At 58.9% G+C, this 21,653-nt stretch overlaps 5 protein-coding genes across 5 annotated transcripts; 3 read left to right on the top strand and 2 right to left on the bottom strand.

The window, feature by feature from the left end:
• Positions 1 to 1,098: 1,098 nt before the first annotated feature.
• Positions 1,099 to 4,478, bottom strand: BKCO1_2700014 (morphogenesis protein; the record flags this gene model as incomplete). Its single annotated transcript, XM_020273541.1, has 5 exons — positions 1,099 to 3,601; positions 3,649 to 3,877; positions 3,930 to 4,023; positions 4,077 to 4,234; positions 4,292 to 4,478. The coding sequence occupies 5 exons, from the start codon at positions 4,476 to 4,478 to the stop codon at positions 1,099 to 1,101; spliced, it is 3,171 nt and encodes a 1,056-aa protein (XP_020130095.1).
• Positions 4,479 to 6,275: 1,797 nt separating this feature from the next.
• Positions 6,276 to 6,838, top strand: BKCO1_2700013 (dna-binding protein; the record flags this gene model as incomplete). The annotated part of the gene is made up of 5 exons (XM_020273538.1): positions 6,276 to 6,304; positions 6,353 to 6,424; positions 6,504 to 6,530; positions 6,584 to 6,745; positions 6,799 to 6,838. 5 exons carry the CDS (start codon positions 6,276 to 6,278, stop codon positions 6,836 to 6,838), a joined length of 330 nt encoding a protein of 109 aa, XP_020130088.1.
• A 4,093-nt stretch (positions 6,839 to 10,931) lies between these two features.
• BKCO1_2700012 (srf-type transcription factor) lies at positions 10,932 to 12,923 on the top strand (the record flags this gene model as incomplete). The annotated part of the gene is made up of 3 exons (XM_020273527.1): positions 10,932 to 10,987; positions 11,056 to 11,212; positions 11,448 to 12,923. 3 exons carry the CDS (start codon positions 10,932 to 10,934, stop codon positions 12,921 to 12,923), a joined length of 1,689 nt encoding a protein of 562 aa, XP_020130089.1.
• A 1,515-nt stretch (positions 12,924 to 14,438) lies between these two features.
• Positions 14,439 to 15,569, top strand: BKCO1_2700011 (peflin; the record flags this gene model as incomplete). The annotated part of the gene is made up of 4 exons (XM_020273516.1): positions 14,439 to 14,498; positions 14,573 to 15,057; positions 15,154 to 15,201; positions 15,284 to 15,569. The coding sequence occupies 4 exons, from the start codon at positions 14,439 to 14,441 to the stop codon at positions 15,567 to 15,569; spliced, it is 879 nt and encodes a 292-aa protein (XP_020130090.1).
• A 1,823-nt stretch (positions 15,570 to 17,392) lies between these two features.
• On the bottom strand, positions 17,393 to 20,386 carry BKCO1_2700010 (methyltransferase type 11; the record flags this gene model as incomplete). Its single annotated transcript, XM_020273505.1, has 1 exon — positions 17,393 to 20,386. The coding sequence occupies one exon, from the start codon at positions 20,384 to 20,386 to the stop codon at positions 17,393 to 17,395; it is 2,994 nt and encodes a 997-aa protein (XP_020130091.1).
• Positions 20,387 to 21,653: the final 1,267 nt, after the last annotated feature.

The raw sequence follows: 21,653 nt of genomic DNA, 5'->3' as shown, positions 1-21,653 counted from the left end.
ACATCTCGAACGTGTTTCACTGAAAAAGAAGAAGTCTCAAGACACACGCACGCACATTCATCAGAAAGAGAGAGGGGAAAAGAAGATTCCATCTTACATTCACAGCTTCATTTTTCTCCTCTTTCTCGTTCACTCTCGCTCTTCATGCTCCTTTATCCCTCTACCGACTCTCAGGGAGTAAAGGAGAGAGAAAAATAAGGAGTGTAGAGAAGAAGGGTAAGCAGAAAGAGGCCGACTGACTGCAGCTACCACGCAACCTACTACCACTACTACTTCCACTAAAGGGAAAAAGGGGGGAGAAGAAGAAAAAGAAGAAGAAGTAGAAGACGACGACGAAAACCGAACACAGAAAGGGTATAATCGACACGAAAGAGAATAAAATCAAACGCGGTAGGCAGAGCAAAAAATAAAATCAGCATCTGCGAGGGAGAAAAGTGACCAGGTCGAGAATGCAAAGGAGAGGGGGGACTTGGTTACTGAAGTGAAGCGAACATAGATCCATCGAAACCGCACCGATGTTCGCCCCACGTCGTTTCCTTGTCTCTGACCTCCATATTATTGTGAGCATCGAACAGCTCTTTTCTTTCCTTATCCCTCTTTACTGCACACGACCCTCATGTGTCTTTTGTATGTGTTTTCCGGCAACCTGAAGAAGAAAATGCAGAGAGACGCAGCCAAGGAAATTACTATGTGTGTGTGTGTTGTGACGTGTACGCTCATGGTGTGCGCGTGCGCGAAAATCGATTGATTAGGAGAATCATTCCGCGACTTGCCGATTCTAGATGCGCATCAAGGAAAGCATTGACTCGAACGCAGACGCGAGAGAAAAAAGAGATGGAGGGAGTCGGGAGTTTGCCGAATCTATGAAAAGTGACGGAATGGCCAGGCGCAATTTGGTATCTCAAACAGAAACTGGGGTAGGCGCAAATGGTTCGTTCTGGCAGTATATGCAAATGCAGCCATTGCCGGCGTCGTTGGAAGTGTAAAGGACCTTGGGCCGAATTCAGATCTGCAAAAAAAGAAACGCTCAGAGAAGATGCTGAATCAAAAGTCGTGGCGACGGTGGACATCATTCGGTCGAGGGATCGAGGCACGCTCTTAACGGCGGGCGCCAGTAACGATGTTGCCGGACTGATCCATGTTGCCAGTCAGCTCCGCGACACGGGCCTTGATGCGCGCAACACGAGACTCAATCGTCTCCTCGCCGCTGGTGTCACCATCGTCGACGGTAGTGCGGGAAGTCTGACTCTCGCTGATGCGCGGGCGCGAGTACGGCTGGTCGTCGCTCATGCGCGCGGCACGGTCAGCGGCGTTCCTGCGGATCTGTGCCCAGCGATCCTGAGCGGGCGAGACTTGCTGCGCCAGGTCGATCGAAGCCGACGAGATGGACGAGACATCCGCCTGGGAAACATCATCGCCACCGGGCGTCTCGGGTTCCTCACGCGCTTCCTCGAAGCGAGTCGCATGGGGAGTGAGAGCCTCGTCATCCGAGTCGTCGTCAGGGGCAAAAGCGGGCTGGTCACCCAGGGGGCCTTGATCGAAGCGGGAGAATTGCGCTTCAGCCTCCTCGCGCTCGTCGGTGTGGACACGGGAGAGCGGCGGGCGGTCCTCAGTATACATGACAGCTTCGTTGCGCATGGGCGCCGCAGGCTCAGTCTTCTCAGCCGAGGCTTCCGGAGCAGGCGCAGCGGACGTCGGCTTCTTGCGGCCCATTCCAGAAAGAGTGCGAACAAGACCGTTGCCTTGCTGTTGCGGGACCTGAAGACCACTGCTGGCACCAGGAGCGGGCTCGGTGTTCTGCGGCTGAACTGGTTCAGCGGCAGCTTTCTTCTTGCCGAACAGCTTCTTGAAGCCACCACCGCCACCGCCGCTCGTCTGGGCAGGCTTCTTGAGTTTCTTGTGCTCATCCTTCTTGATCTCAGGGCCAACAATAGCAGAAACTTGCTTCTCTTCAAACATCCTGCGCCTCTCGGCAACACCAGAAGGCGGGCCGGTCTTCTTCTTCTGCTCCTCACGGAGAGCGGGGTGCACGTTGTTGTGAGAAGCATCCTTCTTAGCGTCCGGCTTAGGCGGAGGGAGAGGCACCTGGGCAGCTGCAGCTGCCGCTTCATTGGACGTCTTCTCCTCCTTGGGGGTCGGAGGAAGAGGGGATGGTGCCAAAGCCTTGCGCTGGACGCTCTTGGGGGTTCCTGGCTCTTTCGGCAGAGGCGGAAGTTCACTCTTTGTCGACGGTGCGCCGGGAGAAGTGGGTCCACCATTCGAAAAGGTCGGGCTGGGCGAGAGAGCAAGATTCTCACGCGAAAGACCCGTGCCAGCACCCGGGTCACCCAGGTATTGAGCACGAATGGTCTCCTTATCGAACGCACGCGCCCACTTCATCGCCGGACCGGCCTCGCTCACCACCATGGGCTGCAAAGTCATCACGCTGTTAGTCTTGGCGGCCGACTCTTCACTTCTGCCGCGACGCTGAGAGGCATCGTGCGATTCCTGCTCCTTCTGCTGCTGAGCCAAGCGCGCTGCGGCAGCTTGGATGCGAGCGTGCTGATCTGGACCAATGCTGGACTTGCTCGTCGGCGTATCGGTTTGAGTCCGGTCATAGGGCTCCTTCACGGGCAATTTCTTGCCCGTGGATTTCCTGCGGCCGAGGCGACCACGTCTGGTGAAGCTGAATTTACTCTTCTTCTCCGCGATGTAGGCGCCTTCCACAGGTTCCGAAGCGCCCTTGACCTGTTCCTCCAGCACAAGCCACCTCCCACTCGAAATGCTCGTCTCAAGCAGCGCGCAGCGACCAAAGACCGCCTTTCGCTCGTTGGGCTCTTCGATTGCCAGACTCGTCATCCAGACCCACCAGAAAGTGTCGTCAAGGTCGAAAGTTTGGATGCTAGCGAGTTCTCCGGGTTCCAGGTCATCCTCGGATGTTCTCAAGTGCGACTGCGAACTCTGGACACGTGCGACCTCGCCAATCGGAGGAAGAATCTTGTCCGGAGGGAGCAACATGGGAGAAGAAGTCTGCGACTGTCCCTCCTGGAAACCGGTTGACAAGAAGTCCGCCCACGAGGGAGTGGTCGGCCGTCCCCCGGTATTGGTCCGAGCGTGTGGCGTGGACCGGAGTCCATTGCCAGGGCTCGAAGACGTAGGACCACTGCTGGTGCTGGTAGGCGACGATAGCGAAGTGTCCAAGAAACCGAACCCCAAATCTTCAAACCTCGACCAGGAGGGATCTGAAGAGCCTTCGATAGCAGCAGTACTTGACTGGTTAGCCGACGAAATCGCAAGCAGAACACGGCGACACTCGTCCGTCAAAGCCTGGACGGGATCCTCGTATTGCGAGAATCTCTGAAGAAGCCTGTCGTCGTCACGGTATTCGAAGTTCTTTGCTCTGCGCAAGAGGGCAAACGGAGTTGGAGACACGGAATCGACAATCATAACCACTTTCGTTGTAGTGGTCTGCATTAAAGTTGGCGGCTCGGGAGGGTATTCGGTCTGATTGACCAGGGCTTGGAGCGAGCGCGGGAGCGTGTTAATGCCACTAAGGTTCCTGTCCTCCGGAGCTAGCGAACGCAGGTAGGCGAAGAAGAGATGGCTCGTAGCATCGGCGGCGCTAAACATGTCAGCAACGTTTCCTGATCCGGAGCAGGCACGATTTACCTCTTCCACGTCTTGTATCCGTCGTCGAAGCCCTTTCCGTGATCCGGGTGCTCAAAGGCCCACCAGCCAGCCATCCTTGACAGTTTCCTTCCTCCGAGACCGTTGTTTTTGCCACGCGCAGAGATGGCGGCCAAAAGGTCGAAGAAGTCGGTAATGATCTGCTTACGTGCTTCCGAGTCAACGCTAATCGGGATGAATGTATCGAACGCATGCTTGGCCATGCCAGAGTCTGAGACCGTCAGCTTTCTTGCGCGGCCGTTTTCACTCTCGGGGGCGCTTACCCTGCTCTCCCACGCGGAATAGCTCGTACGCGTCCCAAGTGACGACACCGCCAGGGAGCCTGCTCCAGCACCACTTCATGATGCTGCAGAGGACCTGGATCTCGGTCAGCCCACGCACACGCAAACACTCGCCATGTATGTCCTCACCATTGGCTCCGTCAAGCGCAGCTCTGCCCGCAGAGCTCCCCCCTGGTATTGCTGTCCACCCTCGTAGGCATCCCTGAAGAAGCTTCGGATAAAGCTCCGCGCGGAGGTGGCATCGGAGCCCGGTCGGAATGGAAGGAGCAGGAATGGAGTGTCGAGCGCTGCCACCTGTTAACAACACTGCGGCGAGAGAGAAAAAAAAAAGAGGATCTACGCACCTCGCGACTTCAGTTCCTGGGTGCAGACGTGGATGAGCTCCTCGACCTCGTCGGGCGCGACCTCCTTGCGGGTCCACGACTCCTCCCAGCGCGGCTTGGGCGGCGGGAGCGGCAGGTTGTGGGAATCGTCCAGCTTCCCCTTCTTCCCACCGTCGCGCGGCTTGAAGACCTTGGCGAAGAAGGGCATGTTCGCTGATTTGCTGTGGTAAGGCTACGAGCCGGATCGCATCGACTGCGCTATGGCGCAGGCGAAGGGGGGAGCAGCGGTGGATCTGCCGCGCGCAGGGGGGTGCGGGATTCGAGCGGGCGGCGGCGGCGGCGCGAGGTTATAGGAGTGGTGGAGACGGAAACTGGATGGAGCGCGCATGCATAGGTGGGAGAAGGAGCGACCTGGAGCAATTGACTGCGAGCGGACCCTGCGCTGTCTCTGGATGCGCGTGGGGACCAGGGGGTCGCGTCCTCGGGCGATGGGCACGGTGGTGGTACGGAGCTCGTAGAGGGCAGCGCGTCGGATACGGCGCGCGGCGGCGGCAACAGGCACGAAAACTGCTAACAGCGGACCTGGGCGGGCGCTGACCGGGAGGGCGCAAAGGCGTGTTTTGGGGCGCTGGAGGATGGGGACTTGCCGTGCTTTAATTTCTCAGGGGAGTTGAAAGCATGGCGATCAAGCTAGCTGCTTCCCTTGTCGCGCCCACGCGCCGTCAACCGTGCCAGCGCAGCGCAGCCTTGCCTCCAACATCGCCACACCTCGCCCGGATGCAAGCTCTCGCCAGCCAGCACACCAGGGCCCGCCGCGTCGCCGCGACTGAAACACTGGTACCCCGCCCGCCCGCGCTGCCGTTCTGCGAGGGCGCCCGCCAGAGACGGCCACCTGGCCCAGCCTTACGACTCGTAGCCCATCTCCGAAGAGCTTCCTTTTGGCACCGCCGCACGCAGGGACGCCGAGAGCAAGCCACCCGCCCGTCACCCTGATTGGCTCCCGCGCCCGCATGACGGCCCATTGTCACCCTTGGGCGCAAAGTGCGTGCGGCATCTCGCTACGCTGAGCCACGCGAACCGCCTGCAAAGACCTGACGGCTCCGCCGCCGCGGATCGCTGTCGATGCCTGCTTCGTCCTTGCTCCAGGGGTCCTTCCTTGCGGAGGCTGCTGAATCTGCAGCTTCGGCATCCGCTGGCATTCGTCTGATCTAACAAGTGCGTCAGGGCCTGTGGTCCCGCAAATTGCTTTTTCGGGGACCCAGCGACGTATCGAATCACGAAGCCACCCCGGCCGCGGACGTGCCTGAGGTGCCAATGGCTTGTCGCAGCTTGTTTTCATCGGCGCCCGCCTTCAGGCCAGCTGCAGCTACTGCAGTTCGCCGCCACAGTCCCGAAAGGCGGTCCAGGAGACGGGTGGCCCTCGGTTTTTGCGTGGTGTCTTAGTCAAACGGCTACTATCTGCACAACCATGAAGCGCATGGGGCGGGCGGCGAGGATGATCCCTCCACATGCCGGAAGGCTGCCTATCTCTGGAGACGCGCCACAGTCTGCAGTACTGGCTGCGCGTGCAACAGCTCGACGCATCCAGAGCGCGTGGTAAATAATGGTGATCGTGTCAACGGCTCAGCTAATAACTAGCGGCACGCTTTTGGACTGTCTCATTTCTCATTCCGTCCGGATCTACAATCAATCAACCACAAACATCTTCTTCGTCCCGAACACTATTCGCCGCCTTTCTCTTTGATTGGCCAGCTTCTTATTGCCTTGAAACATTTGGAAGCCCGCGCACGCGCCAACCGCCGTGGCTTTGTCTCTTGCAAACACGATGTTCCGTTTCTCTGTCCTGCACGTGATGCGCGTCATACATTTTCGCCCATTGTCGACCTATCCACGCCTGAAAAGGACGTCTTTTTTACCTGTCTCCAAACATCCCTTGAGCCTGGATCAACAGTCTTCTCACATTCACGCTACCCTTCAAACACAGTTCAGCTCAACATCTCGCAAAATGGTCAAGGATACCGAAACCGTCATCAAGTACGTGGTGGTCATCATATGCCGAAGAGTTGCACTGACGTCGGGCAGGGAGTTCAATGAACTTGTCAACATGTCTCCGAAAGAGTTGAAGGACTGGCTGGGTCAAGAAGAGTCAGCCGGGTCTGGTTGGAGCAAGGATGATGGGCAGGCTTCCCTCATGCCCGCTCGTCAACATGCTTTTGGCTGACGCTCTTTCAAGTTCTGGAGAAACGATCGGACACGAGAGGTATTGGGTTCTACCCATGTTCTTGATTTTACTCTGTGCTGACTACGGCGCAGTGGGCGGAAGATTATCAAGATCCTTGAAAAGAACCCCAAGAAGGACCCGGAACAGTACGATGAGGAGGATGTTGACCACATGAGGCGGGTTGTCGCGTACTGCAAGCGTCATCTGGCGCAGGAAGAGAAGGCAAAGCGAGACACCGATAGCAAGAGCTACAAGTATGCATGCGACGCCTCTCACTTCGAAGCTGCAATGCTAACCTGACCGGCAGGAGCTTGAAGAACTGGGGACACGATGCTCAGAAGGCCTAGGCGTTGAGGAATCTCATGATGATCCGATGGATAATTGTCTATATGTAACACGCAATTCCCAGTTGTACATGCGCGCCACACAGTCGCGCTTCCAATAAACCTGTGCCATGCTTTCGCCAAGCCTCACACGCTTTTAGTCTTTCCAAATGCCACTTTTGGCCAATTTGGAATCGAAAAAGATCCGGTCTTCCAATGCTTCGACGTCAAGCGAGAGCTAACAATGATCTGCCGCTTCCCTAGGCACGCGCCGATCATGGTTTTGAATCGCGCACGTCCATCGGGGCGGCCGATCTCACATCTATTGCAGGAGCGAAGTCCCATGAAGACATTACGCACCTCAATATCGGGCTCTATGCTCAATAGGGACACGCCGAGTGGAACAGTGTGATTGCGTCGACCCCAACGTATGAAGTCGCGTGCAAGCGTAGCCGTGATGTGCTGGTGCGCGCAGGCTCATGGAACCCATCGCTTTCTGCCTCAGGCACAAATAAGTAATTGACGTCATGATCATCCACGTGGACGCGCTTTCTTCGGCGCTTCCTCCAGCCCAAACCGTGAAGATCACCAGAAGACAGTGAGACGGAAGATGGAATGTGAGGAGAGAAAATATGTACGCTAATTAGCAGGCTTGGGCGTGTGCCCGTATTGGCTGCAGAGCCACAGTCCACAACCATGTCCTGCATCAGGCTATCGAACAGGTTAAACGCAACATGAGCCCAATAACCGTCTTCAATTGTTCGCATTAACAGAGCTACAGAAGGGAACTATGCTTAAACATACTCTCGCCGGCTGGGGATACAGTGATGTCTCTTAAATGTCTACCAACAGAACTCCATCCTGACAATAATTTTTCCGTGCTCGAGCTCCATCCTCTCGAATCAGCGTGATCCTCAAGGCCTGTTGAAATGGCGGTGAAAACAATCTGTGTTTGACTCTGGAGCTTTGCATAATGTTGATGGCGCAAAATGGCTTTGGTATGGTGTAGGTACCGATAGCACAATTTTCGTCGCGACAAGAAAAGGAAAAACACCAGTATTGCTCATGGTGAGTACAATGCGCAGTGCCATCCTGATCTCCATAGCATACGTTCAATACACTTATATCGACTCCGTAAATTAGAGATTCCATGTCGTTGATGTCTCTTCTGTTAGGCAAAGCTGGAAAAAAAAAAGGTCCTGTCACTGGGGTGCTGCGAGGTTGATCTCCATCCCATCTGCTCCGATGCTGAGCCGAACCGCCACCCCAACGAGCCAACATGTTGCGTTCTCCATACAGGCGAGGATGCATGCCTATGAGGCGCCCTGAACGAGTCGTTGGTCTTATTTCGAGAAACGGAAATGGCCTCCCGGCGAGGCACACAGAGATCAACAGTGGCGAGTGCCCAGAAAAGCTGGTTCAGCGCCAATTGCCTCCCAGGCTCATCCGCCAAGTCATCGAGAAGGCGCCTTTACCTCGATGGAACAACTATTGTGGGCAGTGGGGAGAGAAACAAACGGGGCGGAACTATCCGGGCGCGCACAAGGCAGAAGCGTTGTCGCCGTCCACCCAGCTGCCAGCCTTCTTCTTCCCCACAACGCACACGCAACACGAGGGTCATGCGGGAAGAAAAGAAAAGAAAAGAACTAAGCTAGAAACACGATGATCGCCAACGCACCCGCGTCCGCGCCGCGCCGCAGGGTCCATCTCCTCCATCCTCTCAAAAAAAGCAGTCATCGACGAGGTGGCTGATGGCGCTGCCGGGATGGGGAGCGAGAGGAGGGACAGTTACGCGGGCCCTGCGCCGCCGATCGCTGCGCGGCTCTTGGTGTCTCAGCACAGCAGCAAGGGAAAATGGCCACCAGGGCTGATGGGGCTCAGTTCAGCGGCTGAAGAGGGTGGGGGAGGGGGGAAGCCCGGGGCACTGGTTCTTCGAACGAGGCGCAGGCAGGTGGGCGGGCGCGAAACCCACCCCACCACTCAGCCCAGCCCAGCCCAGCGCGAGACTGACTGACAAACGAGGCGGGACGCCGGCCGCAGCCGCGGCGGCCTCTCTGAGATCGCGTGCGTGATACGTTACCATGACGCTGGTGCAGGTGGGCGCATGCTTTTTTTCTTCTCTGTACCTTGAGCACAGCCGCAATGGTGTGGGCTCTGAGTGTAGACTGCGGGCGAAGCGTTTCGCCGGGTTTGAGATGGGGAGCCAAGCGGATATGACGATGTCGGTGAGTGCAGTATTGCAACGTGGAGATAAGAGCAAGAATGGGTAGCTGAAGCGTTGGCATGTGTGTAGATGTCCCTGTTCGCACTAGAGCCTGCTCTGCCTTTCGTGTAGTCATGCTGAGTAATTTTCCCGTAGTATGAGTGTGATTGACTCAGTATGCGATATCACAGCTCTGTGCCTTTTTAGCGCCCGAACGAAGGCTCCGTTGTCGTGACGGATGCGGGCATGGTTACCGAAAGGAAAGCAACGTGTCAGCGTTCAAGGTCCTCCGGCGTTTCTGTTCCCACCGACCGACGGCGGGTGACTGCTGGCTAAACGCAAGGCTGGCCTGTAGCTGTGCGGTTGTCGTCGTGTTGATTAGCCGCAGAAGCTCCACCGGAGCGCGCTGCAGTGGGCTGTGTGCAGGGTGGGAGAATTGGAGTCGCGATGACGACATGGAGTAGCGGCTTCGCAGCTGGGCTGGTCCAGTGCGCCAACGGCTGCGGCCCGCGGCTGTACCTAGTATGCACCCGTATTGCTACCCAGCGAAGCGCAAGGGAAGGTTAGATGCAGATATCTAAAGAACAAGGATTCGGCAATGCAGCTTGGGCCGGGCTGTGGGGGAGTCCTCAGCTCGGCTGCCATGATGCAGCATCGGTTAGCAGGCCATCGTACGAGGGGCCGGTAGACATGGTGGGCTCCGTCATCTGTTCCAGCAGGCTGGCTCGCGATCTGAGGGCGGGCAGAGTGAGGTTGTAGCTGCCGTGGGCGAGTTATTTTTAGAGACTCTAAGCGCCAGAGGGTCTCCAGCCACATCCGGGGAGGACGGATCGTGTATCGCTCCCGCTTGCAGGCCACGCTAAACACTATCGATCCCAGATGAGCGGGCCTGCCGACCTTATCGATGGCCGCCCGCCGCCGCCGTTCCTCGAGGAGCCTGTCTCATCTGCACGTCACTCGGGGCCGTTTGAGGGCGGATTCGCGGATTCGAACGGCGGTCCGCACTGTAGGTTCTGACGTGCGCCCGCCCCACGCCGCCCTGCTCCTGCTTCCCAGCCGTTCTGCTGGCGGGCGGGGCAGCGCCGCGGCGGTATGGACGAGGGCTCAGGCTGCTGCACCGGGGCGGGCTCGCGGCGCGCGCAAGGATGGAGGCTTGCCTGAAGAAGAAGCAGGCGCAAGGGTTGCACCACCTCGCCGGTTGCCTTGGCCAGCGTGGTATGTCAGCATGGCATAGAGATGCTCCGGCTTCAGGGGCCTTGTCCCATTTCGTCCATCGTCATTTCCAGTCGGCTAATAGGTGCTTCAGGTGTGCCCCGCCCGCGCGCCGGGCCCTGCTGCGTCGCGCCCAGCCAGCTGCCGTCGCGCGAGACATGGCAGCTCTGCACCACGGTACAGCCCCTATCAGGCAATATTGATTCCTGTCCAGCCAAAGTCGCGTGCCTGTGGAGCGCGGGCAGGCGGGCGGCGGGCAGCGCGCGCGCGGCACTGGATTGTCGCATAATTGCCTCGTCGGGGACTAGTCCTTGCCCGTGATCCAATAATTGACGCAAATTCGCCTGATTGGGACGAGGGCTAGGCCACGCATGTCCGACGGCTCGGCGCACTCTCTCCCTCTAATTTATTAATAGAAGCAAGACCCGCCGCGAAACCTGAGCTGCTCTTGTCACCGGCCTTGCTCGAGAGCCGCATCCCACCACCACCCACCGCGCCCTAGGACCCTCCAAGCTTCGCGCATACATAACGGTCGCCACTGCCGTGCCAGCCCGCCCCGGTCCGCGTGCGTCTCCACCCACGAACAAAGCGCCCTCGACCCGTCCTCCGCCAAGACGCGTCGCCCGTCGCCGAGATCCCTCGAGTCCTTCTCCACCACGCGCACGCGTTCCATGCGCGCCCGGTAAACGTCGTCGCATCACCATGGGTCGCCGAAAGATCGAGATCAAAGCCATCAAGGATGACAGGAACCGCTCTGTGTACGTCTCCGTCTCGCCCGGAACCACGGTTTCAATCGCGCTCGCGCTAACCCGCCACTCACATCCAGCACCTTTCTCAAGCGCAAGGGCGGTCTTTTCAAGAAGGCGCACGAGCTCTCCGTCTTGTGCTCCGTCGACGTTGCCGTCATCATTTTTGGCCACAACAAGAAGCTATACGAGTTTTCGTCCGGCGACATCAACGAGACCATCGGGAGATATCAATATGTGCGTCGCTTCCCACGGCGGGTTAAAAGGAGTCGAGCCTTTATGCACGCTACTCATCCGGGTGGTCGAATTCGATGTCTGCATGTATTTGTACGGGCTACGGCCGCGCATCTACGTCCGGATATTTGCCTCAGCTACCTGTGTGGGGAGAGTGCGGCGTCGTTCGCGAGGCATCGAATCTTTTGCAACCTACCGTCTCCCGAATCCCGTCCCGCAACTGCTAACGTGCATTCAGTATGGCGGCGCACACGAACACAAGGGCCCCGAGGACTTTATGGGCAAAGCTGATGCAGATGAAGATGAGGAAGGCGAAGACGAAGCGCACGCGCAACAGCCGGGCTCCCATTCGCCACCGGAGCATCCTATGATGATGCCTCACCCTCTGCAGAACCAACAATTCCAGCACATCCGCCATGCGACCCCGTCCGGGTCGCCCCCTATGCCAAATGGCATGCCTTTCCACCACCGCGCCTCCCCTCAGCCCCAAAACATTTCTCGCCCGAACTCCCGTGCGCACGTTCGCAGAACGAGTTCGAATCTCGCCCCTCCTCAGCCCTACCCCCCTCAACCCGCTCCTCCGCCGCAGAACGGCTATGCGTACAGACCGACCCCTCCCTTTTACACCGGACCGCCCCAGGGCATGCCGCCGCAAGGCCCTCCAGGTCCGCATCCGTCGCACCCGCCCCATCCGCCGCAGCCCGCCTACTCGCACCCGCCCCCGCACGCCCAGGTCCAGCAAGTATACATGCAGGAACAGCGCAGACAGTCAATGCCCCCGGCCTTTTCTCAACCCCCACCGGAACCGCCGCGCCAGGCCTCCGTAGTCCCCTCGCCGCCGCAGCCTGCACAGCACAACTTCCAAAGCCCACCGATGCCGCAACCCAAGCCTCTCAACGCAGCCGCCCGGAACCAAAGCATCTTCACTCCCATCGACGACAGCAGATCATTACTTGCCCAACATTGGGGGCCCAGCACGACTACAGCGGAACCGATGAAAGCGGAACCGGCGCCCGTCATGGAACGACCGCAGTCCATTGATGTTGCGTCAGTTGGAAAGCACAACCACGTTTCGCCGCAGCAGCCCACTCCTACGTCTCTCCCGAACCAGCCTCAAAGAACCGCATCAACCTCGTCACTGCCAACCATTCCGCCTCCCACACGAACGAGCAGCGTAGCCACAGACGCCAAGCGGCCCCGACTCAAGGTTCAGATTCCCGATGAGCATTCCGAGGCCGAGAACACACATGCTTCCGGTTCTCCCAAGGATTACAGCACAACAGGCCCCACTCCAGCGAGAGGCAACAACGAAACGTCAAATGCTTCTGGTGTGGTTTTGCCTCCGCCGTCACCCAGTGCGAGTGCCCTACTCAGCGCAGGAGCAACTGGGCCACCGAACCCATTCGCTAGGCCCGCCCCTCCTGTCAACAACGCAAACAACAACTCATCGCAACACAATCGTAACGATAACATGGACACGCCGATTTCTGCACTTCCCAGCCGCTTCATGGACGGCGGCCTGCTACCCTCGCCATCGAGCTTCTACCCGGAGTGGGGCTTCGGCAGCAATTCGTCAAACATGCTGCCCAGTCCGTTGACCTTCCAGACCCCGGTGGTGCAAAACGGGCCAAGCTTTCGAGACGATCCAGAGGAGAGGAAGCGTAAGACGTCCGAAGGTTCCGACGGTGGCGCAAGTAAACGGGTAAAGGCTTGAGCGCCAACGCTTTCCTTCTTCGCTGCATCTAGGTTGTCATTTCTGTTACATTCTCTCGTTCTCTATGTTGGTTCAATTCGCTCTTCCTGGGGGGTTTCCAAAAGTCGTCTGGCATGTGAATGTTGTTTAGACTGTCTTGCCTCGCCTTTGATTGTATTATGAACGGTGGTTCATCGTCTTCAATTCTTTCCATACCCTTTTTGCGCGATATACGGTTTTAGTTGCTCGTTTGCTCCTGGATACCCTGAGGTTTCAACACTCGTTCTGTCCTTCGCCTTCTCGTTGAATTCCCTTGGGGATGACAACGGCTTTATGGTCATTCTTTTCCCGGCACGACGTACAGCGCGTTGAGGTGGGCGGGTTCGGGCGTTTGTCCCTGGTTTTCACCCTGGTGTTTGGCGGCGATTTCGGGGCGGTTGTTTTGCCAGAACTAGGGCCGTTGGTTTACTCGTCTTGATTTTGTTTGTTGTTCGTCCATAAGAAATGTGTGTAGGTAGCTCTACCTGAAATACGCGGGTGCGTTTCTACACTCCACCACTATCGTTTTGTCTGGCTGCGAGAATACAAGGTGGTCTGACAGTGGCATGCGTGCAAGATTGATAATCACGTTAGTCAACGTACCTACTGCAGTGCCGCGCCGATGGAGTGGGCATGTGTTGTGCGTTTTCCGTCTGGATTGGTGCAAGACGGTGCGTATGACCTGTCTTCAAGAAGTACTCTGCATGTCCGGAGTCGAACGGACTCGCTCGGTGGGGCTGGCATGTCGCGGACGCGTTCCCGACCAAGATTGCTCTTGTTTCTCGCTAGCTCTCCCGCGCCATGAATCTGAGCCGGAACACGCGTCCTGGGGCTATGTAGGCAGCCGTCGGTTTGGGCGGGATGACGCCTTTGGGAACGCCCGCTGACATTACCAGCAAGGCGCATCGTGTCGAGGAGCGGACGAGGCTGACACGAGTGAGGAGGGGATTCTTATATGGTCCCGAGCAAGAGAAGCCCGAGAGACGTTTGCGGCGACGACCCGAGCCAGCCGAACAGCGCTGTTGCCGACACAGACCTCCGTCAGGCCTGATCGTATTCGCACTGCGGCTGCACAGTCGACGACGTCAAAGGCCAAGACGGCGCCCAACAGCGACTGAATCGCGCAGGTGCCCTCCTGCCCTGCGCGCCCGACCCCACCAAACGCTGTCGACCGCTGCCATTGCCGCCGCCCACTAACGTTATCCCTGATCGACCAGAACATTCGCACCGAGCGCGCCATCCGTTCCTTCGCCAGCTGTTCCCGGACCGTCATCCCCACCGAGGCCCATTGACTCGCCTGTTTGCGCCGCTGCTTCACCGTGTGACTTGCCGCCAACCGCACCAGACAGCGCAGTGCTCACCGTTCAGCCGCACGGGGCTGTCAAGAACCAAGGAAGCCCAAAGGACGCGCTCTTGCCGCTCCGCCGCCCTCAAATACCCCTCCGCCGCCTCAAACCCTTTCCGAGCGCCGCCCTCCACCTTCTGAACACACACACCATGGCCTACAACAAGGGCTACAACCCGGACGCGCTGCCTGCGCACGCCGAGCCTGACCAGGTCCGCTCCAGCTTCTTCCCCGCACCGCCGCGTCGAGAGGGCACCGAGTACTGACTGAGACCATTTTCCTGCAGGCGGCCGCCATGCTGTCCCAGGCCCAGCAGCAACGCGTCTCCCCGCGCCCCTCCTACTCGTCGCCGCGCCCCGGCGGAGCCGACTACAACAAGCCGCCGCCCCCACTGCCCGCCCACAGCGGCGGCTCCTACTACAACGACGGCCGCCAGCACAGCCCGCGGTTCGGCGGCGGTCCTCCCCCGCCGCACCACGGCCATCACGCCAGCGGCGTCGGCGGCTACGCGTCGCCGCCGCCGCAGAACTACGGAGCCGCGCCCGCGCCGACCAGCTTCAACCACGGCCGCCCGCAGCTGAGCCCGTCGGCACGCCCGCCGCCGACGCCCGCGCCCCCGCGCGACCCCAACGACCGCGACTCGCTGTGGCGCTTGTTCGCCGCCGTGGACAAGAACCGCAGCGGGCAGCTCAGCGAGAGGGAGCTCGGCTCGGCGCTGGTCAATGGCGACTGGACGACGTTTGACTCGCACACGGTGCGCATGATGATCAGGTATGGTTGATGCTGGACGCTCGTTTTCGTGCCCTGCAAACGGGAGAGCGACCTTTTTGGGCATCTGGGAGCTGACGGGGACCGTTTGAAAAACAGAATGTTCGACACGGACCGCTCTGGCACCATCAACTTTGAAGAATTCTGGTACGCCGATCACATTCCTCTCGGCTGTAGTCGCTTGTAGGATCGTCGTCGTCCCCCCTTCTGACGCAAGCCATTCATGTAGTGGACTCTGGGCCTTCCTCGCCGCCTGGCGCCAGCTCTTCGACCGCTTCGACACGGACCGTAGCGGCGCCATCTCGTTCAACGAGTTTGCGGATGCGCTGGTGGCGTTCGGGTACAGGCTCAGCCCGCAGTTTGTCACGATCCTGTTCCGCACGTACGACCGCCGCAACCAGAACGCCATCGGCTTCGATTTGTTCGTGCAGGCTTGCATCAGCTTGAAGCGCATGACGGATGTGTTCAAGAAGTATGACGAGGATCGTGATGGATACATTACTCTGAGCTTGTGAGTGGACCTTGTCTGTATGGTGGGGGGAGGAGATGAGGATCGGGGCTTCTTCCCCCTCTCGTCATCTGTCCAAACCTTGATCATCATGTTTTGGGTTGAGCATTGGACCATGTGCTGACTTTTGATTTCTTCATTCGAAAACCACAGCGAGGAGTTTCTCACAGGTGCCCAATCCCTCTTCCTGTTCAACTCGATATCCGCGAGAACTGATACCGGTCTCTATTAAAAGAAATTGTGGGACAAGCAGTCTAATGACGTTCGCTTGTTCTTGCTTCACCCTGGAGGAGGATGGGCCTTTTACGACAAGACGTGCAAGTAGCCTGCTCAATCCGGCTCGAACCAAACAAAAATTACACCTTTATGGCCGACACATGATGTCGGTGGTGACAAGCTCCTCCACTTCAATCTACGAGCCTTGATGCATGAACGGGCGCAATATCGGAAGCTTGACCCAACCTGCGGACGCCCTCCATCTTCCGAAACATGGTTTCCGGTATCATGCGTCGTATGCCAAGGCTGGGCATGATTTTCTCTTTTGGGTCTTCGCGGTCTTGGCTGGAAGGGAAAGGGGGCAGGGGAAGGGAGGGGGGGGAGGAAAGTTTTTACCGAGTGGGTTATTGCCACACCTTATTAGACGATTTGCTCATCATTTTCTCGCGGTCGGCTGGGGTGAGGAAGGAAAAGAGATCAAGACGAAGAAGAAGAGGAAAGTGTGCGACGGTTGCTCCCATCGTACCATGTTCTGTCGCCGTTGTCGTCGTCGTCGTCGTCGTCGTCGTCACCTGTCGTCATATTGTCTTTCCTCTCCCCATACTGATTGCTTGCCTATTTTCTTTCCCTTTTTGGTTTTCACTGTCCCATATATACCCTGTCTTTTTGAAACGTCGAAAAAAAAAGAAGAAAAGCAAATAACTTTCCACCTGTGCATCCTGACTGACTTGACTTGTTTGTATTCGTCTGCTCGTCCGGTTGTTGGTCGATGACAATAGGCTACCGCGACTCAAGCTGCAAGAACGACCATTGCGTGCGGCCTGTAATGCGTGTAATGCGGCGGGAGAGGAGAGGAGAGGAGGGGGTTTGGGAAGTCGTGAGAGCGGATCAAAGTGGCTGGTGCTGCTGCTGTCTGTCTTAAAGTACGAACGAACGGAAGCGACGCAGCTGGCGGCCCGGGCGTCATTGCGTGACCAGAACTCCTTCAGCCTGGCATCAACAAGGCTGTGTGTTGTGTACTGGCCCCCCAAAGCCCGAAATGATTGCTCGTTCCGTATATCTTTTGCTTACGGTCCCGATGGCTTACGTATAATAGCTTAGAAGCCTGCAAAGACTGAGATTTTCGTCGGGTATGTGGACGGCGGGCGATGTTACGTATCGCGTCGGCTGCACGCGAAGCTCCACCACAGGTGGTCACGTACTCGAAGCGTCAGCCGAGGATTGCAAAGAAGAAGCAATTGAGCGTGTTGTTGACCTAAAAGTCAAGATCCAGAGAATTACTTCTTCTAGCGTTTATTACCGTGTAGAAGAAAGACCAAGAGAAAGAAGAAAGGAGAAAAAATAGAAGACCGAACGCGCAAGTTGTATGTGTATAAGGCTTGACAGAAAGATTTACGCATGCGTGCTTTAGCTCCCTAAAAAACTCCTTTTTCTTCTTTCTTTCTCCGTCATCGAGGAATACCCACATCTCTTGCTACCAGAATTACGTCTCCCTTTCCCTTGTCCTCATCCAAATCGTATACACATGGACCCAAGAAAGAAAAAAAAGCCATACCCACCATCGTCAAAGAACATCAACATCATCAATCACATCATCATCCAAGTGAGCCAGATCTAAAACCCCTTCCTCGCCCACCCCTCAAGCCCCCTCCACACACACCCGTCCCTCGCACCTTCCTCCAACGCCTGCGTCACACCCTCGCCAAGACGGCCCTCTTCTTCCTTGCCCATCTCGGCCTGCAGCTTGACAAGCCACTTCTCCCAGTTGCGACCGGCAACGAGACCGGCGAGTTCGCGGGCGTCCTTGGTGGAGCCGCGCTTGTTGTTTCTCTCCTCGCCCTCGTCGTCGCTGAGGTCGAAGGTGGTGTCTTTCGGGGGCGGGGTGGGAGGGATGGTGATGGTGAGGCCGTTGTTGTTGGTGGTGGGAGGGAAGGGAGCGTTGACGATGCCGTCCAACAGCGAGTCGTTGCGCTTGTGCTGGTTGTGGCGGCGGTGGGGGAAGACGGAGAAGAAGGACGTCGGCGAGAAGGGCTCGACGTCGCCGTTGGACGCGATGGTCTTCTCCTTGATGTCCTGAGACGGGCTCGACACCTGCAGGGAGCTGCGCGGCGAGTTCAGCACGTCCGGGTGCCTGCTCTTCGCGACCGCCTCGTCGGCGCCGACGCTCAGCGTCTCGGTCCACTTGGCGCCGGGCCGGGGGAACGGCGTCGACGTCCACGCGCGGCGGACGTCCTTGGCGGCGAAGCCGGCGCGCGCGAGGCGGGGCAGGAAGGACCGGGTGGGCTGCGCGTCGTAGCCGCGCGTGCGCAGGTTGAAGGCGAACTCGACCGACACCTTTTGCGTGTGCGAGCCGGCGGCCGCGCGCATGACGTCGGCGTCCAGCAGCGAGAACTCGAGGTAGCCGCCCGGCTTGAGGATGCGCATGCACTCCTTCAAGCAGAGGTCGTACTCGTCGAGGCCCGACGCGTTGCCGAGCTGGCCCGGGTTGGGCACGGGCTTGGTGGTCTTGAGCAGCGCGTACAGGTTGCGCGCCGAGACGACGTCGAAGTGGCCGTTGGGGAAGGGGAGCGTCCAGTAGTTGGGCACCACCTTGTGGCGATGGTTGGGCGGGCCCTCGACGTCGCGCTCCTCGCCGTCAAGCTTGACGACCTCCTCGGACTTGGTGGAGACGGTGAAGACCGAGGTCAGGGGGAAGTCCAGAGCGACTTGCCACGCCCAGTCGCAGACCGACTGGCCGCCGAGGTCGAGGACGCGAGTGGCACCCTCGTCACGCGAGTGGGAGAGGATCTTGTAGGCGGGGCTGGTGATGAGACGACCGCCGTGGAGCTGTCTGGAAGCCTCAAGAGCCCAGAAGGCCGGTCGCACGAGCTCCAGAGCCTGCTGCTCCTTCTGGGCCTTGGCGATCTGCTCCTTGTGCTCGTTGGGGTCGTCCGTGTAGAAGAGAGAGACGGGGCGCGTCGAAGGGATCTTGGAGTAGCCGCACAGCTCGTACCTGCCGAGGAGCAGGTTGTTGTGCCGCTTGGGCGCACAGCGGCGCTGCAGGTGCACAGCCTCAGCACGGGTCAGACGGTGGATGAAGGCATCGAACTTGCCAGTAGTCTCCCTGAGAAACTCAAGCGCCTCGAAGAAGGTCGTGTCCTTGGACAGCGTCTCTTCGGCGACCTTGGGGGTCTTGGGGACGACAAGGTCAACGAAGCGGACAGACTTCTTCGACGGGGAGCCGATGTCGGTCAGGGAGTTTCTCCTCTCGTGAGTGACGGGGCTGGTGGGGCTGAGCATGCCCTCGAGCCAGTTTTCTTGGGAAGTGAGCCAGAGGCTGGTGCGGCTGAGGTTCTTGCCAGCAAGCTGGGCGAGTTCCTGAGCGTAGTGTTCGTTGTACTCGAACTTGTTTGCGCTCGGCTGGATTTCCATGATCTCTCCGACAGGGGACAGGAAGCCGTCGAGGGCATTGGGGGTGGGCTCGGAGGCGCCGAAGTTGGCAGGGACTTCGACAACGTGCTCAACAACGTTGTCCGGCCGTTCCCGCCAGGGCACGCCGTAGAAGTTCTCGGCGACGGATGTCGAGGGCGTCTCCTCGCGCCTCTGCTGGGGGGGAATGCTCCAGGTGTGGCGGGCAGAGCCCTGCAGCGACGAGAAGAAACCACCGGGCGACGGGATGGTCAAGGCGGAGAAGTCATCCTCGTCAGACCTGACGTCCGACGGGGTGTTTGTCAGGTCGGTGGTGAAGATTCGCTGGACGGGGGCGGACAGGCGCTCGCCGCCGACGACCTGGGTCATCTCGGCCTCGGAGACGTGAAGCACTTGGTCTCCGGTCTCGGAGTCGTCGTCACGGGAGATGTTGTGCAAAGTCTCCATGGCAGCGGGGTTGAGTTGCACAGATCCAGTCCACTCGCCCTTTTGGCCCTGCTCCGGGGTCGAGGGGCAGCTGAGGTGCTCCAGCTCTTCGGACGACAAGCTGCCGTCCAGGGACGGCTCAGCACTGGTTGCGGGGTCGTGGAGTTTGCGGGCGGCTAGCATGTTGAGAAGATTTTGAGCGGGAGTCAGAGCTGGGACGGGGGCGGGCGAAACTGCACTTTTCTGGAGCTTTTCGATGGTCGGCCACTGGGACGGCGACGGGATGACGAGAGACGGGTAGCGGTTGCGGCTGGACCTGGCGCTGGGGGTGGCACTGGACTTCTTGACCGAGTTGGAGCACCTCAGCGGGACCTCCTCGGTGTCTTCGTCGGTCATGTCGTACAGCTCGTCGAACTCGGGGTCATTCCGCGACCTGGTCCAGCGCGGCGAGGCCAGGCGCTCGGGGGCGCGCGGGGTGAGCGGCCAGTTCTCGTCGGCCTGGTCCTGTTGGGGCTGCAGGTTGTGGAGCGAGGCCTTGGGGGTGGGGAAGTCCTCGCTGTAGGTGGGCGACTGGTAGGAGGGCGAGACGACGGAAGCCCTGCCAGTGTAGCGGGCCCACTGCCGGGTGAGGTTCTGGGTGAAGTAGTCCTGGTAGATGTGGGGGATCTGGGGGGATTCCTCGATTATGGTATTAATGGTTGCTCTCCGATCCAGCGGAGAGGGTTGTGGGGCGGGCGGGCAGTAGGTGGTTGCGGGCAGATAATAGTTCTCCATTGCGGCGGCGGTGCTGGACGGCGGTGCTATGTATAGGTGAAGCGTTTGGAGTGGCAGAGGCCGGGATGCACAAGGGGGTATTAGATGGGCAATAACCCAGTCCGATCAACGGATAGCAATGCAGAGGACGGCTCCGGTCAACGGAAGCGCAAAGCGAGGAAAAAGAAAGAAACAAGAACTCAACGCGGCACAGCGAAGACGATGGTCAACATCCGGGGAGAATGGGATGGGCCATCTGGGCGCGCTGCGGCGGCGTGTAGCTTAAGAGGGCACGACTCGGTGGCCCGTTCACGCGCAGCGGTCAGTGGCGTATTGGCTGCAGGGGTCGACGACTTGCAGGCGCCATGGATTGCAGCGGAGCAGCGGCAAGAGAAGAGGCTCTTCGGGCGCTTGGGCGTGATCATGGCAGCACGACGTGTGCGTCAAGCGAGGGCGGTCGGCGGTTGGCTGGGGGTGAGATGAGCGGGCCAGCGGGCGGGGTGCGTGCGACGTTTGCACGGCGCGGGCGAGTGAAGAGCTGGGCGGAGGGCGGCGTCGATTGGATGGCAGCTGCTGTAAGCGCCGGCGGGCCCGTGCTGGGGCGGGTGTTATTTTGGGCCGCTGGCGCTACTGTGGGGCCACTCCAGGCACACCAGGCACACCAGGCGACACGACACCGCACCGCAGCAGCCAATTCGGGCACGCCTGTATATTGCTGCCATGCGCCCCGGCTGCAATGCCACGCGCTCCGTTGCTTTGCGTCGAAGCCCTCGCGTCTTCCCAGCGCCAACACGTACGTCGAGCTTGCTGCATCGCCCAGCATCTCCCATCCGGCTCGGTCTCCAGTCTGCAAACACTGCCTCGTTCCGCCCTCGTCTGGGCACCTTTCGACATCGCCGTGCCTCGGTCGCCGGGATGGCGCAGCCCAGGGTCGAGCCATTGGTGCCTGTCCAACGATGTACTCCCTACAAGCGCGCGCGGTCGGCCAGAACACCATCGGCGACGGCCAAGAAACTCACACGTCCTGCTGTGCGCGGCAGTAATCCGGGAAACGCATGACCGGATCTGACCTGTTTCCTTTCTGTTTTGTGTCTCCGTTGCTTTGGGTAGCTCTCGCGCCGCACCCCATAATTGGTGCACCTCCCCCGCCGGTCAAACAAGAACTGCCCGCCCATCTCTCTTGGCCCAGCTATTGCCTCCCAGTTTGCCTCGGGCTATACCAATGAAAATGCAATATACTCGGCATCCACAAGTCATGGCAGCTCAACGCGCGTCGCTGTTTGACAAG

The sequence above is a fragment of the Diplodia corticola genome (assembly GCF_001883845.1).
Source record: "Diplodia corticola strain CBS 112549 chromosome Unknown scaffold27, whole genome shotgun sequence".
Classification (NCBI taxonomy): Eukaryota; Fungi; Ascomycota; class Dothideomycetes; order Botryosphaeriales; family Botryosphaeriaceae; genus Diplodia; species Diplodia corticola.
This window is presented reverse-complemented; position numbering and strand designations above follow the sequence as displayed.